The 15057-nt window shown below is 38.3% G+C and overlaps 7 protein-coding genes across 10 annotated transcripts; 3 read left to right on the top strand and 4 right to left on the bottom strand.

Moving 5' to 3' along the window:
• The first annotated feature begins 18 nt into the window (after positions 1-18).
• On the top strand, positions 19-2984 carry LOC17883697 (2-oxoisovalerate dehydrogenase subunit alpha 2, mitochondrial). Of its 2 annotated transcripts, none has more exons than XM_023780132.1 (9): positions 19-406; positions 877-1014; positions 1105-1287; positions 1471-1628; positions 1708-1807; positions 1973-2084; positions 2195-2334; positions 2423-2608; positions 2716-2984. In XM_023780132.1, the coding sequence occupies exons 1-9, from the start codon at positions 158-160 to the stop codon at positions 2881-2883; spliced, it is 1434 nt and encodes a 477-aa protein (XP_023635900.1). In that variant the 5' UTR covers positions 19-157; the 3' UTR covers positions 2884-2984. The 2 variants fall into 2 exon arrangements, with proteins under 2 accessions (XP_023635900.1, XP_006287544.2); XM_006287482.2 differs by having other exon boundaries at positions 20-379.
• An 85-nt stretch (positions 2985-3069) lies between these two features.
• LOC17881495 (probable SAL4 phosphatase) lies at positions 3070-4911 on the bottom strand. The gene is made up of 8 exons (XM_006288005.2): positions 4826-4911; positions 4665-4740; positions 4476-4549; positions 4185-4390; positions 3912-4110; positions 3741-3830; positions 3496-3649; positions 3070-3269 (listed from the first exon to the last, which is right to left on the bottom strand). The coding sequence occupies exons 1-8, from the start codon at positions 4889-4891 to the stop codon at positions 3082-3084; spliced, it is 1053 nt and encodes a 350-aa protein (XP_006288067.1). The 5' UTR covers positions 4892-4911; the 3' UTR covers positions 3070-3081.
• A 776-nt stretch (positions 4912-5687) lies between these two features.
• On the top strand, positions 5688-6934 carry LOC17881129 (probable pectate lyase 4). Its single transcript, XM_006289376.2, has 3 exons — positions 5688-6330; positions 6436-6571; positions 6782-6934. The coding sequence occupies exons 1-3, from the start codon at positions 5726-5728 to the stop codon at positions 6932-6934; spliced, it is 894 nt and encodes a 297-aa protein (XP_006289438.1). The 5' UTR covers positions 5688-5725.
• A 120-nt stretch (positions 6935-7054) lies between these two features.
• On the bottom strand, positions 7055-8480 carry LOC17881752. Its single transcript, XM_006288865.2, has 2 exons — positions 8358-8480; positions 7055-7638 (listed from the first exon to the last, which is right to left on the bottom strand). Exon 2 carries the CDS (start codon positions 7606-7608, stop codon positions 7270-7272), a length of 339 nt encoding a protein of 112 aa, XP_006288927.1. The 5' UTR covers positions 7609-7638; positions 8358-8480; the 3' UTR covers positions 7055-7269.
• A 197-nt stretch (positions 8481-8677) lies between these two features.
• On the bottom strand, positions 8678-10690 carry LOC17881115 (vacuolar protein sorting-associated protein 20 homolog 2). Its single transcript, XM_006288570.2, has 6 exons — positions 10459-10690; positions 9921-10073; positions 9602-9754; positions 9359-9442; positions 9074-9209; positions 8678-8993 (listed from the first exon to the last, which is right to left on the bottom strand). Exons 1-6 carry the CDS (start codon positions 10558-10560, stop codon positions 8968-8970), a joined length of 654 nt encoding a protein of 217 aa, XP_006288632.1. The 5' UTR covers positions 10561-10690; the 3' UTR covers positions 8678-8967.
• A 187-nt stretch (positions 10691-10877) lies between these two features.
• LOC17883052 (RNA polymerase II transcriptional coactivator KIWI) lies at positions 10878-12282 on the top strand. 2 transcript variants are annotated; one of them, XM_006288882.2, is made up of 5 exons: positions 10880-10997; positions 11085-11228; positions 11411-11516; positions 11920-11942; positions 12040-12282. In XM_006288882.2, exons 2-5 carry the CDS (start codon positions 11094-11096, stop codon positions 12097-12099), a joined length of 324 nt encoding a protein of 107 aa, XP_006288944.1. In that variant the 5' UTR covers positions 10880-10997; positions 11085-11093; the 3' UTR covers positions 12100-12282. The 2 variants fall into 2 exon arrangements, with proteins under 2 accessions (XP_023637532.1, XP_006288944.1); XM_023781764.1 differs by lacking the exons at positions 11920-11942; positions 12040-12282 and adding an exon at positions 11732-11911 and having other exon boundaries at positions 10878-10997.
• A 172-nt stretch (positions 12283-12454) lies between these two features.
• Positions 12455-14978, bottom strand: LOC17883767 (NAD-dependent protein deacylase SRT2). Of its 2 annotated transcripts, none has more exons than XM_023781762.1 (11): positions 14887-14978; positions 14554-14596; positions 14192-14429; positions 14046-14111; positions 13875-13920; positions 13606-13766; positions 13399-13528; positions 13152-13316; positions 12952-13079; positions 12778-12877; positions 12455-12662 (listed from the first exon to the last, which is right to left on the bottom strand). In XM_023781762.1, the coding sequence occupies exons 2-11, from the start codon at positions 14582-14584 to the stop codon at positions 12612-12614; spliced, it is 1116 nt and encodes a 371-aa protein (XP_023637530.1). In that variant the 5' UTR covers positions 14585-14596; positions 14887-14978; the 3' UTR covers positions 12455-12611. The 2 variants fall into 2 exon arrangements, with proteins under 2 accessions (XP_023637530.1, XP_023637531.1); XM_023781763.1 differs by having other exon boundaries at positions 14550-14596; positions 14887-14927.
• Positions 14979-15057: the final 79 nt, after the last annotated feature.

Genomic DNA, 15057 nt, shown 5'->3' with positions numbered 1-15057 from the left:
ATTCCGTACGGAAAAACATAACTCAACAACAGCCAACACTTCAAAGTTAAAACAAGAACCTCTCTCTACACATCATCATCCTTGTTCGTGTCGCTCTTCATCCATTTTCCACCTTGCAAAAAAATCTGTCTTCAGTCAAATTGGGAAAACAAAAAAAATGACTCTGCGTTTGAGATCTTCTTCCTGGAAATCGAATTTGCTCAAAATTCTCAGACATAACCACGGCTTCGGTTCTGCTAGCCACGCGGCTCGACATCTCCGCCAAAAACCACCACATGAGCCTACGCTTCGAGTTTCACAGAATCCAATTAGTCGGTTCTGTAACACCATGTCAGAGAAACTCTCAAGTATTGGTGAGCACGAAGACGCCAACACTCAGGTGCATGCAAATATTACCAGCTCCCCAGTTACTCTTTTTTTCTTTTTCTTTTTCTTATCACTTTAGTCAATTTCTTTTGAGTGAAAGTTCAGCTGCTGGTCACTGTTTAATCACATCAGTATAAAATCTACTATGCAAATTAGTTTCAGGGTCCACTAAAAAGTTCACTAAAACCAAGTGTTAATAGCTCAATTGGTAAAGATCTCTGGCAGAAGCTTAGAGGTCGCCGGTTCGAGTAGCGCTTGGGACGAAACCATATAACATGCTTTGGTTTCGGAACTGAGGGGATGTATGGGCTTTGACCCAGAACCTCTTTGATTATTAAAAAAAAAAAAAAAAGTTTCACTAAAAACTGATTTGATGTTATGAATCAGAACACATCAATCATCACTGATAGATGTCAGAAATTTTTATTCCTTTCTCTTTTCCTTCTTATTCTCCATTTAACATTCTGAATAACCAATAATTTATGTTTGGATGGGACCTTCAATGATCAGGTCATGGATTTTCCTGGAGGAAAGGTAGCTTTCACACCTGAGATTCAATTCATATCAGAATCCAGTAAAGAGCGTGTACCTTGTTACCGTGTTCTTGATGACAATGGCCAACTAATCACCAACAGCCAGTTTGTTCAGGTTGACATAAAGCATCAATTTTCTCCCTTTTTACTGAATTCTGAAATTTTCCAAAGTAAAGAGTTGTTTTTGTTCTTCTGCGTCTTCTAGGTAAGTGAGGAAGTTGCGGTGAAGATATATAGCAATATGGTAACTCTTCAGATAATGGATAACATCTTTTACGAAGCTCAAAGACAAGGCAGACTTTCCTTTTACGCTACTGCCATCGGTGAAGAAGCCATTAATATTGCATCAGCCGCAGCTCTCTCTCCTGAAGATGTTATCTTTCCTCAGGTTTTTTTAAATCAATTCATCTCTTATGATAAATGCTCTCTCATATGTACATTTTTTTGCTACAGTGTCCTGCATTGACCGTATTTATATACTGTTGTTAGATTAATATGAAAACTTTAGTGAGTTCATGTAATTATAAGGAAGATTGATAGATTAGGCTGTCTCTTTTGTTGTACCTTGCAGTACAGAGAGCCTGGTGTGCTACTGTGGCGTGGTTTCACGCTTCAAGAATTTGCAAACCAGTGTTTTGGGAACAAATCTGATTATGGAAAAGGCAGGCAGATGCCAGTCCACTATGGCTCTAACAAGCTCAATTATTTTACTGTTTCAGCCACTATTGCGTATAGCCTCAGATCCTCTTCTTCTCAATAGTTTATTTTCTCGTAATTTCTCTTAGCTTATGGTACATTTTATCTCCAGTACGCAGATACCAAACGCGGTTGGTGCTGCTTATTCCTTAAAGATGGACAGGAAGGATGCATGTGCTGTCACATATTTTGGCGATGGTGGCACAAGTGAGGTGAATAATAAGGGCATTGAGCTGGCGTATTGCAATGGATTTGTGAATTTAGTATCTTTGCTTGCATTGTTCTACACCCTTTCATATTCCATGCATCACTAATTCACTATGATTACTGAAACTGAAAACTCTGTGGTGGCTAAATTGAAATGATGTTTTTGCTAGGGAGACTTCCATGCTGCTATGAATTTTGCAGCAGTTATGGAAGCTCCTGTTTTATTTATTTGCCGGAACAATGGATGGGCGATCAGTACTCCCACCTCAGATCAGTTCCGAAGTAACTCCTTTTCTTTTTTCCTTTGGATTATTTACTTTCATTTTTTCTTTTCTTTCGTAATGTCTTTTGGATTTGCCAATACTTTTGCTTGCATACGCTTTGGCCAACAGGTGATGGTATAGTGGTCAAAGGCCGTGCTTATGGTATTCGAAGTATACGTGTGGATGGAAATGACGCGCTTGCTATGTACAGTGCAGTGCACTCTGCTCGTGAAATGGCAATCAAAGAACATAGGCCAATCTTGATTGAGGTAACTTTGATGTGATTTTGTTGTAGATATTAAATGCAACATCAAAACACAATATAAGTTTCAAGTCCTTTTTTTTTTATGCTGTTAGGCCTTAACATACCGCGTAGGACACCATTCAACATCAGATGATTCCACTAGGTACCGATCTGCAGATGAGATAGAGTGGTGGAACAAAGCTAGAAACCCACTGTCTAGGTTTAGGACATGGATTGAAAGTAATGGCTGGTGGAGTGATGAAGAGGAATCGGATCTGAGAAGCAGAGTCAAGAAAGAGGTAACTAAAATTAACAAACTTGGATCTTGACCATTGTTGTATAAGAAGCGTATATGGTTTATGTATATAAGCTGTGAAATTGGATTCTTTTTGTTCCGTACAAACAGATGTTAGAAGCGCTCAGGGTTGCAGAGAAGACTGAGAAACCGAATCTTAAGGACATGTTTTCAGATGTCTACGATGTTCCTCCTTCTAACCTCAGGGAACAGGAGCGTCTGGTGAGGCAGACCATCAAAAGTCACCCACAAGATTATCCATCAGATGTTCCTCTTTAGGCAGACTCTAATTGACTGCTTTGTGTAGTAAAATGTAAGCCGTTATCAACATTGTGTATTGAAATATTTTACTGAAATCAAGACCATTATTCAAAAGCATACAACATCTTTGATAGAGCACAAACTTCTTCAGTATCTGACAGTACACGACACCCGATGTGATTATACACCAGATACCCATTTCAGACAGTACATATATTACAGTTTCATTTTTAGTTTTGTCTCAGAGAGAAGTATCTCCTCTTTCATGGATTCTCTGATGGCCTTCAAGAGCCGTGGCATGAGCTTCTTAGTGCTGACCACGATCCCTGTTTTGTGTTCAAGATGATTTCCTCTCGAGAAGTCAAGAGGATTCCCATCAGCATCGCAAACTACACCTCCAGCTTCTGCACGAGGTTATTTCTCAAGGTTTCGTTTTCCATAACAGGTGCCAGAAAGAAATTTTTGTATCTGATGGGAATTAAATCTATATCCTTTCTATATTCCACAGCAGCAAGACTAGGTAAACTTCAAATTGCAGCACATCTACTGTGCAGAGAGGTTGTGTCTTGCTTTGTAATAGACTTTGCTGTGTGATATGCTTTAGAGTAAAAGTTATTATGCAGTGCATACCTGTGGTGATGATTGCACCAGCAGCGTGGTTCCATATGGTCTCACGGTACCCTTTGAGAGTGAAACGCAAGTATATCTCTGCATCTCCTCGAGCTAGAGCTGCGTACTTCACTTGACTATGGATTCTTAGAGGTGGAGCTCTGATCCCTAGTTTCTGCTTACCGTAAGAGAGCAAGTCTTAGCAACAAACAAAGAATAATATATCTGATAGGTCAAGCTCTAAGTATAAGCAAAAGATGTTATACATTGGCAATGGAGCTATGGATGGGGATTGGTTTATGAGATGATTCGACAAAGGTAGCTTCTTCAGGATTCTCAATGTTGCTCACTTGCACCTATTAACATGTTTCTTCACTCTGATTTAAGGATACAAAAAGAGAGAGCAACTCTAACAGACATTGAAACGCTGATGATACCTTCTCTGGAGGATGAGAGTCGCCTTCAAGCGATTGCATGTAAGCACCTTCTCCCGCTGTAGCAAAGAAAAGGCATCCAACTTTATCTGAAGAAGCAGACTTGTGATTCTCAAGTTTAGGGCAAGCCAGGACACCGAGTACTACTTTGCCTTCCACAAGCAAAGCCAATGCCACAGCGTAATCCTCTCCGTTTACAAACCTGTTAAGCAGAATCTGCATGGTTTGAGCAAAAAAGATAAGATTTTTATGTAATGAGTTTCAAGACTTTATCACCCTCTGGTTCCATCGACAGGATCAAGAATCCAATGGCGGCCATTAGCCCCGCCTTGTGACCTCCCGTGGTCTATTGCTTTCCTTACATCTTCCATTGAAAGAGAAGAGGTGGCGTAGGAATCATCAGAAGCTAGAGCACTGTTCACAAGCTTAGTGATGCTTTCTAGAAATTCCTTGGCGCCACTCTTTTGTAAATCTTCTGCATTCTGCAAAAGATGTGTAACAGAGAAAGATTTAGTTTTTTGGGTGTGACTTAACTGTTTGTTAGAGAGTGTTTATAAAATCAAGTACCTCTTCAGCAACTAAGTATAGTGGTTCAGGGTGAAGTTCTCTCTTTAATACATGACTGATCACAGCTTGAGATCCTGCATTTATCACACAGGTTTGGTCAATAAGGACTGGTTTGAATGGACCAGGTTGACCTGTTTTGTCATGCAAAATAAAAAAACAATAGAAAACAGAATTGTGGGATTGATTGACCATAATCAGCAGCTGTAACTGGACTTTTATCAGATTTTTTCCGGACGTCTGATTGCAACAGAGACTTCTGCACTTCCTGATAAAGTTCCAAAACTGGTGTTAATGAGTTAAGCTTTGTCTGTGAATTAGTATGTAATAGACAGACATATGTGGTTACTAACCTGGCTGAGACGAACAGCAAGAGAGACGGCTTTCTTAGCCGCAGCAAGCTCCTTCTCGTAAGTCATCAGGTCATCTGTTCATAAATACAAGAGACTTAAAAAATGAAGAAGAAGAAGAGGATCGAAGATGACTTTATAAAATATTCGGTCATGTGTCCATATATTATATACAGGCCTATACAATTTAAGTATTGTAGTGATTGTTAACATATAACCAAGTTTCGTGGAAGTTTCAACATATATTCGTAAGAAGACGACACATATGTAATTATATTAATCGAGACCTCTATGCGAATATCTGGTAAATATATACGCATATGTATAGCTGTAAGAACTGTTGTTTGATACGTGCAGGTCCAGAATATATCAAAACCGAATAGATAGTTTTGGAATCGAATTAACACGCTACCAATCATCAAAACTCAAATACTAAATATAGCAATGTAAAAAAAAAAAAAGAGTGGCTCTAACAACAAAAATTAACAGTTCTACTATTTCTGTTTTACTTTTAGAAGTTTGCTTTAAGTTGTTGCAACTTACAACTTCTTAAGCTCTTCAAGAACTCACACTAAATAGAAAACATGAAACGAACTTTTTTTTGGTTAGTTGAAAACAAACTCGATCACTCAGATATATAAACTCCATCCATAATACACAAATCATCAGAAACAACACATCTTGTAATCATAAATCTCAACCTTTCCATACAGATATTCTTCTTGATTCACCATGGTTAGGTTCTTGAACATCACGTTGATTCAACTCTTTATCATTTTGTTTGTCGCGAATGTCTTGGAGGCCACGAAACTGAATGTGATGGACAACTGCTGGCGACCAAACCCGCATTGGCGCAGAACCCGTAACCAGCTTGCGCGGTGTTCAGTCGGATTTGCCGGGAAAATGACGGGAAATATCGGTAAAGGGGTCACACAATACAAAGTAACCGACCCTTCTGATGATCCTCTGAAACCAAAACCTGGAACCCTAAGATACGCAGCAACACTTGTCAAAGGTAAAAAATGGATCACATTCAAGAGAAACATGAAGATCAAGCTTCATAAACCGCTTCTAATCAGCAGCTTCACGACACTCGATGGCCGAGGTGTTAGTGTTCACATCTCCGGTCCCGCTTGTCTCATAGTCTACAAAGCCACCGATGTGATCATTCATGGACTTAAGATCCATGATTGTAAAGCTCATCCCCCAAGCTCAGTGATGGGACCAGACTCAAAGATCATTCAACTTGGGCAAGTGGATGGCGATGCCATCAGGCTGGTCACGGCTAAGAAAGTATGGATCGACCACAACACGCTCTATGATTGTGAAGACGGTCTTCTAGACGTCACACGAGGGTCTACTGACGTCACAGTGTCGAACAATTGGTTTAGGAACCAGGACAAGGTCATGCTTCTTGGCCATGATGATGGCTATGTAAGAGACCAAGACATGAGAGTCACTGTTGTGTTTAACCACTTTGGTCCTAATTGCAACCAGAGAATGCCAAGGTACAAAAATGAAATATGCAGAGCTAACAGCCAGACTGACTAATTAATTTTTCATATATTGTTACTTTCATTTCTGATTTTGATGGAGCTATGTGAAATATGCAGAGTGAGACATGGATATGCTCATGTTGCCAATAACTATTACCAAGGATGGACTCAGTATGCAATTGGAGGAAGCATGAGCCCTCGTGTGAAGAGTGAATCAAACTATTTCGTCGCACCAAAGTCTGGAAACAAAGAGGTGCGTTTCAAGTCATAATCGCAAACGCAAAAAAAAAAAAAAACACAAAAGTAAACACATTGATTCTTATATCCCATCTAACATGTGAATTTGTACTTTTTTTTTTGTAGATAACTTGGAAGAAACATAGCCAAGGAGATCAAATGCAATGGAAATTCTACTCAGTGAATGATTACTTCGAGAACGGAGCTTGTTTCGGCCTACACAAAGGTGCTGGAAAAGCACGCCCTAATTACGGCCCAGATCAAAGGTTCACAGTCGCAAAAGCTAAAACCGTTAAAGAACTCACAAGTTCAGCTGGAGCCTTGCACTGCACCAGAAACTCCGTCTGTTAGAGCAACTACGCTTAACATGACTTTTTAGCGTTTCAACATTTCTGCGTTTTCATTCAGTTACATCAAAATGTATATGTTTTTTGTTATGAATGATATATACTATAATCCCAATAAATAATTGTAAGACTAAGCAAAAAGAATTAAACCCTGTCTGCTAGAACAACAGTGCATAAAATGACTTCTTAGCGGTTCAACATTTCAATGTTTTCTCTTCTTCTTCATTCATGTACATGAATTTTATGTGGATAACCAACAAAAGTATTCTGACAAAACAGATTAACCCGGGGAATATTGATTCGGTTGGAAGAAACTAACCTTGTCAAAAGTTTAACAGAGACAATGGTTTCGATTCTAAACTACTGATTAAGACGTTTTCTTGTCAGAAATTGAAGATGACTTTTCCACTGATTGAGCAGATTTAGAAGCTGTTACTGCTGATTGTTCATCTTCAACAAGTTTCCGAAGTTTTGTCTGAAGACCACGAACTCGATCCTCGGTTCTCCTAAGCTTCCTCCATCTATAAGCTGTCCAAAGGAAAAGACCGCCATAGACAACAGTATAAGAACCCCAAACATATGGATAAGCTTCAGCGTGATCTTTGAGTTTCTTGTATTGTTCTTCAATTGCTCCTACAAAACCAGGAGCCACTTGGTTTGGTTGGTTCTCCTGACCTTCTATTCCGCTCTGCTCTGTTGTCGCCATCTCAAATCACAAATCAGCTTCTGACTAAATCTGAAGCAGAACAAAGAAACAGAAAGGAAAGATATAAAGCAAGAAGACGAGCTTTGATCATGCAGAAGAATGAATGTTGAGTAGAACTTATATATTGAAGAAAGGAAATGAATGATAAAGGCTAACTAACTACGAAATTGAATCAACAAAACGGCTAATTAGCAAGAACAGTTCACGTCAAAGGATTATTACTTAAAAATTGATACTTTCGGTTTTGAACTCTCAAAGCATAAACAATGAAATGTTTCAAACTGTAGAAACTATAATGAGCTCATCAAGCGAAACAAACTATGATCATATTAAAAAATCTAAACGATTCATAGGGAATTGGGAAATTGCATGAATGTTCATATCTATTTTTACTTCTGACACCTAAGAACGTAAGGCACTGCGAAATTGGATCTACAATTTCTAAAGCATTGAGGAAATTACAACCAAAAGAAGGACGAAATCTTAAAACTTTGCACAAACCCTCGAACCAGATTGGAGAGCGAGATCTATTAAATGAAACGCAACAGAATTGAAATCAACCATCTCTGGACATTTTTACAAACACTTCGTATGCATCTAGGAGATGTAATGGCTACAAAACCCAGAAATCACAGGCACAGACAAATCACAAAAATGAAAATTCCTTTCTTTCATCTTCTTCAAAAGTGTAAACAAACCAGTGGATCTTATTTACTCTAAGAATAACAAAGACGAAACGAAACAGGTACCTGAAGTTAGACAAAGTCGTCTAAGAAGTAACAAGGATGGAATGGAGCTCAGAGCGCCATTGCTCTTAAACCCTATAAAGCTTTGCAAAACCCAGATCGAGAGATTTGATTAGATTGGATACTGTTTATCAACTATGTGTACTCTTAACCGTATCGGTTAATTTGTTTTTGGTGTATGATGTAACTTAATCAGATACCGATTTCATCTGCATCAGTTTAATACGGTTTGGTTTTGAAATTTTAATAACCAAATAAGTTCCTATTTTGACATTTTCCTATTTACAATTATCTTTCATTTAATTTTGTTTTCTTCCACTCAGAAAATAAGAAAATTCTATACAAACCGAAAGGTAATTTGATCCCACCGAGTGTAAAAGTCATTTATATGTTCAGGTCAAAGACTTTGAAATCGGTTCAGAAACAACGAAATTCATTCATGAGATCAACCATTTCACTGAGGGAGACTCCATGAACTTGGTGCTTTACAAGCTGCAGGGGTAAGAAGAAGAGAATTCACAAGGAGCTTCAAGAGCCCAAAAGAAAGAGTTTCCAAAGAATGATTGTATAATCCATGGCTATTTAGTAGTCGATCAGATTCTTCACTTCTAAGTCAAGCTTCCAGAGGTTCTTCAAGAACTGCAACAACAGAAAGCATGTCTGAGTTTAAGGTTCTTTGTATCAAACAATTGTTACTTACAGATAAACAATACAAAAACCTTTTCTTTTCGTTGGTGTGCTTTCTGCATTGGAAGCGACAGGTGCTTTTGTCGGCACATCAGGGAGATCCAATTTCTCAGGTTCTTCAGGCACGAGCTCTGTCGTAGGCACTTCAGGCATATCTTCAACAATGAGCTTTATACAAACAACAAACATTCAAACATTATAATTTGACTCTATTCAAGAAGTAACAAAGTAAATGGTACTCGAAATATCAATAGGCACAGTATATGGTCATAATGCAGGAAAGTTTTGTATCTGAGAAACAAGAGAACCCATCATACCTGACTTTCTAGGTTGTCGAATTCTGCTAAGATCTCTTCTTCATCTTCTGCTGATAGTTTCTCACCTAATATGGCACTCAGTTCCTAAAAATCCAAGTGTTTAATAGTTAGATAAAGCAAAAAAAATACTCACGACCATGAAAGAAACAAACAGGGAGAATCTCGGCTAAAGTGACACATGATTGTAATAATTATGTGAACCCCATAAACAAAACGGAAAATTTAGGTTCACTATTAACTCACATCCTGATAAGCCTTGGCCTCGGCAGTGTCATCCATTAGTTTTTGAACATCATCAAGATTGACCTCGCTTTGAATCGCCTTAATTGCACTATTACCTTGCTTCAGGCTCTCAAAGACTGCTTTCTGCTTGCTTGTAAGTTCAATATCTGCCAGCTGAGACATAAAGACAGTTTCAGAATACGTTATTTCAGATTTTTTTCACACGACAAAATCAGCTATCAAAGACTGAAACTTTTGTTTAATATAGATAGTATAGCAGTAGCACCAAGGTTATGCAATGGAAACAGTAAAATGCTATGAAGGGTCAAGTAAGTTTTACTTGTTGTTCGACATTGATGACCCACTGATCTACTTGCTTCAACAACTCTTCCTGTGTCCGCTTCTTCTTCAGTGCTAACAAAGCCCTATCTTTTCGCTTCTCACGGATTAAGTCTCTCGCAGCTTGCTTTTCGGCTTCAATAACTTTCTCAAGCTAACAAAGGGTTTTAAAGAGAAACAAGGTAAAGCTTAAAGATCATAAGAAAGGGCACAGCGTTTGCATTCCATTTCTCAGCTATCGAACTCACTATCTAGCAATCGAAACTATCATTTGGATCACAAGACGGATTCTAAAGGCAACTTCTTCATCAACCCATTTGACAAGAAAATTCAAAATCTGGAAAAACCAAAATCTATGTGACACCTTAAGTTGTTTCATACACATCGTATACGCCAATAGCTGGAATTCAGTAACCTTTACCCTCCATGACCTATGGTGAATTAATCTACACATTCAACCTTAGATTCCAGAAACAGACCAAATTCGAGCAAGATTAAGACCTAGAAATGCGAAAATCGCAGGCGAAGGAATCAAAAACCTGTTGCTGATATTGACCAAGCTTGCGCCTTTGGGTTTTAAGAGAGAGAATCGCTCGATCAACATCCGTTATCTTTGGTTTCTTCACGAACAAATTCCCCATCGAACCACTTTATCCAAATCCAACCAAAACAGATATATTCAGAAGTAAGAGAGATTTGTCAAGGGCTTCGCGAGTTCAAACCAAGTCCAAATCTTTTTGCTTTTCCCTTTCTCCGCTGCAAAACCGCAAAACTAAAAAATCCCGCACGTTTTTAAGATTGGCCGCGCGTTTTCTCAAACTCGCGTTAATTAAAAAAAAAAAAAAAAGATTCGGACCGCTTTTAATTAAAACGCGAGTTTGAGAAAACAGTTGTCACAGTTCTAATTTCAATCACACGCGCGTGATCGGTGAACGCATTAAAATAAATACGCGAGAAGAGAGGGGACACGGCGTTTCATTTTCTTTCAAACCCTCTCTAGTCGCTCCTCTCAAGTCGATTTCGCAGTAGAAGAGTGCTTTCGCTTTCTCCGAGAAACCCGTTGCAGCGTCACGAACAGGTTTCTTCTCATGTCTATGTAATTATGTTGTTTTGACTAGTACGAGATTACTCTTGTCTGAATAGAGCGTTTTGGGTCTTTATACAGTTGGAGAAAATGTCTTCGAGAGGAAAAAGAAAGGACGAGGATGTCAGAGCATCAGATGACGAATCTGAAACCCACGCGTCGGCTAAAAAAATCGCAAAGCCAGCAGACTCCTCCGACGAGTCTGACGATATCGTCGTTTGCAACGTTAGTCTACTCTCTCTCTCTCTCAGACTCTCACTATGTCTTTCAATAGCTTTTCGTTATTACTCTAGTAGCAGTGAGCTTAGGGGGTTTTGATAAAGTTTTAATTTTGTTAATGGGTTTTGCTCAATTTAAGGTTTTAGTCAAATTAGGGTTTATGATGGTTTGTTTGGGTGTAAATCCAGATATCTAAGAATAGGAGAGTCTCTGTGAGGAATTGGAATGGGAAGATTTGGATTGACATTCGTGAGTTTTATGTCAAGGACGGAAAGACTTTGCCTGGCAAGAAAGGTGAAACTTTTTTTTGTAAATTTAAACTATCTTCTTGCTCTTATAATTCACCACTGCTAGTAATGTAATGTGTTTCCTCATCTCTTAGTTTTTATCATTCGTTACTGTTTTGCTTTGTTAAGTTTCTGCAACTAGTTAGGATTTTTTAGTTGCAGTTCTTAAGGGCCTTATAACAGGCGATTTTGCTGATTGAGACTGTTTTATGTGTTTGTAAGGATGAGCGGAGATGGTGCAGAGTGTTTTCTTTTCAATAATAGTTTGTTGTTTTGTTTGGTTCTAGTGTTTACATAAAAACATTTTGATAATGATTTGCAATATCTTATGTTTTCAACTATATTAGTTTGCTTTCTTTGCATAATTATGTTGACAAAGGTTATCTCTCTATGTATGTTATACGTTGCAGGTATCTCTTTAAGTGTGGATCAGGTATTCACATCTCTCTCTCTCTCCCATTGTTTATGTCTCCTAGAAGAGTTTCTGTTTTCTTGTTATTTGCTTATTGCACAACTTTTTCTTAATGCAGTGGAACACTCTTCGGAACCACGCAGAGGATATCGAGAAGGCCCTCTCTGACCTTTCTTAGGTTTTAAAAATTGTATAATTGGTTGTACTTCTAGTAGAAGATGGCTCAGTTGTTATGGTTGTTTTGTAGAATAACACCATGTTCTCCAAGTGTAAGCTGCTTCAAATTAGTCAGTGTATCGAATCTATCTCTTTTGGTTCAAACAAGCTTTGGTTGCCATTAAGAAATGATTGCTCTTTTAAATGCTGTTGAATTTACAACTTAACTACGTTATAGGAATAATTGTTAACAAGATAAGGTATACTGTTACATTGTTACATAGCTCTTGCCAAAGTTCCCTTGATTGATCAAGACATTGTCTTAGAGAACAAGTTGATGTATCGAATTTATCACTTTTGGTTTAAGAAATATTTGATTGGCATTGAGAATGATTACTCTTTATTTGCTGTTGAATTTACAACTTGAGATAAGTTGCTTGAATATAAAGTATTCATTTGATAAATTATAAACAATATAGGTCTAAATGTTACATAGCTCTTGCAATATCTGCTCACTTGAATCTGGACATTGCCCTAGAGAGCTGGGACACTGAGAGATCCCACGTCAAGAACTCTGTGCAATATCTGACCAAACAGATCATAAAATGACAGATTATTGGGGATGATGATAACGAATTACAGATTTTTAAGGCATTTTCAAGGCTGAAGGAAAGGGAAGAGATTGATGTTATGTTCTTACCTCTCCAACCCTAGCATTGATTTTCAATGGAACAAGGTCATCAGCTCTTGTTTCTCCTATATTTACAATTGCAGTCATGGCACCAGCCTCATGAGCAGCTCTACAAAAGATATATAGAAAGTTTGTTAGTGACATGCAAACCCAAAACTCGATGAGTTTATTCTCTCGCATTACCTGACAAGGCGAAAAGCAGACATTGTCATTAACGATGAACCCAAGACGAGAAATGCATCGCTCTGCTTTGCAACTTCCATTGCCTGAGTAGCTCTTTCCTTCGGGATGTTGTCTCCAAAGAAAATTACCTTCAATAAAACCAAAGCATAATAAGAAACATAACCAAACTCTTTGTCTCTATCTCATAACGTTGATCTTACATCGGGCTTTAGGACCCCTTGGCACTTTTCGCATACTGGTATATGAAAACCCTCTTCCCAAAACTTTTCGTCAATCTCAATATCTCCATCAGGCCTTTGTTTCATGCCAAAACTCTTCTCAGATCCTGGATCTCCATGATCAATACTATCTATCGCTTCAGCCCACTACAGTAGAAACAACAACGTTCTGACTTTGCTAGATAATACATTATTAATTCAGTTGATTCGGGTTATGGTATACACTGGCCTTAGGATTGATAGCTTTTAGCTGATCCTGAAACAAGTCTCGGGGAAAAGAGAAGCCGCAATCTAAGCACATAACAGTATATACTGTGCCATGTAATTCAAGTGGATCGCTCCCAGCACGATGATGCAGCCTAAAAACTTAGAGCCGAGAGTCAACATTCTTCACATCCAACAGAGATCCCACAAAAGAAGGCAGGGATTAATATACCTGTCAACGTTTTGTGTGATCATAAAATTTATTCTTCCAGCTTTTTCTAGTGATGCTAAAGCAGTATGAGCTGGTCCTGGTTGTGCTGCAGTGAACCGCCTCCATCCGGCGTAACTTCTTGCCCAATACCGCCTACGAGCTCGGCTTGATCGAGTGAATTCCTGTGAAGCAGGTGGTAGACAATAGATTTAATACAATAATTAGATCACCCAAAGTTTGCATTAAGCCTCCTAAAAAAAATGATTTCATCGATCTTGCCTTCAGATCACCTGATGGGTAATTGGTTTGAAACCAGAACTATATGCTCCATTGGGACTGCACCAAACCATCACTCATCCAAATTATTACAAAATGGAACCAGATGTAAGGAAATGACATGGAAATCAAAAATCTTCGTCAAACTGAGACCATCTGAACGAGAATGCAGGCCATTTTCAAACCTTCTATAATCCGGAATTCCACATTCTGTGCTAATCCCAGCTCCGGTCAAGATAGTGAGTCTCGAACTGCAGGAGAAGAGGAAAGCTATAAAGATTAACAGATCATATATGGCCACTTCTTAAAAAGATGGCTAAGGAATATGAACCTTTGCTCAAAAAGTCGATACAACTTCTGGATATCTTCCATATGGGGAGGATCAGCATCTGGAACTATCTTTTTATCCCTCAGAAAGCTAGGAGGTGCTTTTGATTCATTTCCCAAAGAACCACCCGGGATCGAAACGAGACATGTTGTTCTCACAAAGCGTCTGCATCCTTTAAACAACAAAACCAAATTTCCCCTAGATTGCAGTGGTTGGTACATACTAGGCAACGGACACAAATCTGAAAATGCACATAAAACCTTTGCAACATTAACATAATTGCATAACTAAAGAAATGAATCGAACTAGCTTTAAGGCCACAAAGATCAGGAAGAACATCTTCATATATATTTACTCATACTTGCCTGTAGCAACCCCTCCAAACACTCTTCTCATGCTCACCAAAGCCTACATAAAAAAAAATGTAAAATGCAACCACTTTTACTACATAAGGATGAAAATTCCAGGGAAATGTGTATCCAATACATCCCCAAATTCAATAAAGAAGATCTAGCAACACAATGAGATTTAAGAAAAAAACAAAATTAAGCCACCAATCATATAGTTTCACTTTCACCGACAAGTAAATTCTATAAGAGGAACAACAATTTCACACAAAAACCAAAAGATGTTTCGTGAGGCAATACACATATAATTAAACAAATTTCTCAATATAGTAATATCTCCGCATTAGATACCTTTGAGAGGTCGTTAATGGCGGATGAAACGAGAGATTTCTTCAGTTTTTTAAAAAAAATATCAATTTTGCTTTAATTTCTATAGAAATTTTCAGGAAAAAAAAAGTAAGAGGACGAGGTGGCTAAAATCGGACGTCTGAAACTCATTCTGGCTGAGTAAGTAGCCACGTT

The sequence above is a fragment of the Capsella rubella genome, unplaced genomic scaffold (assembly GCF_000375325.1).
Source record: "Capsella rubella cultivar Monte Gargano unplaced genomic scaffold, Caprub1_0 scaffold_6, whole genome shotgun sequence".
Lineage (NCBI taxonomy): Eukaryota > Viridiplantae > Streptophyta > Magnoliopsida > Brassicales > Brassicaceae > Capsella > Capsella rubella.
Note: the sequence above shows the minus strand (reverse complement) of the source record. Positions and strands in the feature narration are given on the sequence as shown.

Bases quoted from the DNA above. Each gene is read 5' to 3' on its own strand.
- LOC17881115 (XM_006288570.2), bottom strand. From the start codon at position 10,560: ATGGGGAATTTGTTCGTGAAGAAACCAAAGATAACGGATGTTGATCGA. The intron at 9,443-9,601 runs GTGAGTTAATAG...TTGGATTTTTAG, and splicing joins AGGCCAAGGCTTATCAGGAT to GAACTGAGTGCCATATTAGG. The intron at 9,210-9,358 runs GTATGATGGGTT...GTTTGTATAAAG, and splicing joins TCGACAACCTAGAAAGTCAG to CTCATTGTTGAAGATATGCC.
- LOC17881752 (XM_006288865.2), bottom strand. From the start codon at position 7,608: ATGGCGACAACAGAGCAGAGCGGAATAGAAGGTCAGGAGAACCAACCA.
- LOC17883697 (XM_023780132.1), top strand. From the start codon at position 158: ATGACTCTGCGTTTGAGATCTTCTTCCTGGAAATCGAATTTGCTCAAA. The intron at 1,629-1,707 runs GTATAGCCTCAG...TTTTATCTCCAG, and splicing joins ACTGTTTCAGCCACTATTGC to TACGCAGATACCAAACGCGG. The intron at 1,808-1,972 runs GTGAATAATAAG...TGTTTTTGCTAG, and splicing joins GCGATGGTGGCACAAGTGAG to GGAGACTTCCATGCTGCTAT.
- LOC17883052 (XM_006288882.2), top strand. From the start codon at position 11,094: ATGTCTTCGAGAGGAAAAAGAAAGGACGAGGATGTCAGAGCATCAGAT. The intron at 11,517-11,919 runs GTGAAACTTTTT...TATACGTTGCAG, and splicing joins GACTTTGCCTGGCAAGAAAG to GTATCTCTTTAAGTGTGGAT. The intron at 11,943-12,039 runs GTATTCACATCT...TTCTTAATGCAG, and splicing joins TCTCTTTAAGTGTGGATCAG to TGGAACACTCTTCGGAACCA.
- LOC17881495 (XM_006288005.2), bottom strand. From the start codon at position 4,891: ATGACTTACGAGAAGGAGCTTGCTGCGGCTAAGAAAGCCGTCTCTCTT. The intron at 4,391-4,475 runs GTACTTGATTTT...CATCTTTTGCAG, and splicing joins TATACTTAGTTGCTGAAGAG to AATGCAGAAGATTTACAAAA. The intron at 3,831-3,911 runs GTATCATCAGCG...ACATGTTAATAG, and splicing joins ACTCTCATCCTCCAGAGAAG to GTGCAAGTGAGCAACATTGA.
- LOC17881129 (XM_006289376.2), top strand. From the start codon at position 5,726: ATGACGGGAAATATCGGTAAAGGGGTCACACAATACAAAGTAACCGAC. The intron at 6,331-6,435 runs GTACAAAAATGA...TGAAATATGCAG, and splicing joins TGCAACCAGAGAATGCCAAG to AGTGAGACATGGATATGCTC. The intron at 6,572-6,781 runs GTGCGTTTCAAG...GCCTACACAAAG, and splicing joins CAAAGTCTGGAAACAAAGAG to GTGCTGGAAAAGCACGCCCT.
- LOC17883767 (XM_023781762.1), bottom strand. From the start codon at position 14,584: ATGAGAAGAGTGTTTGGAGGGGTTGCTACAG. The intron at 14,430-14,553 runs GCAAGTATGAGT...GTGCATTTTCAG, and splicing joins GTTTGGAGGGGTTGCTACAG to ATTTGTGTCCGTTGCCTAGT. The intron at 13,317-13,398 runs GCCAGTGTATAC...TTTCTACTGTAG, and splicing joins TAAAAGCTATCAATCCTAAG to TGGGCTGAAGCGATAGATAG.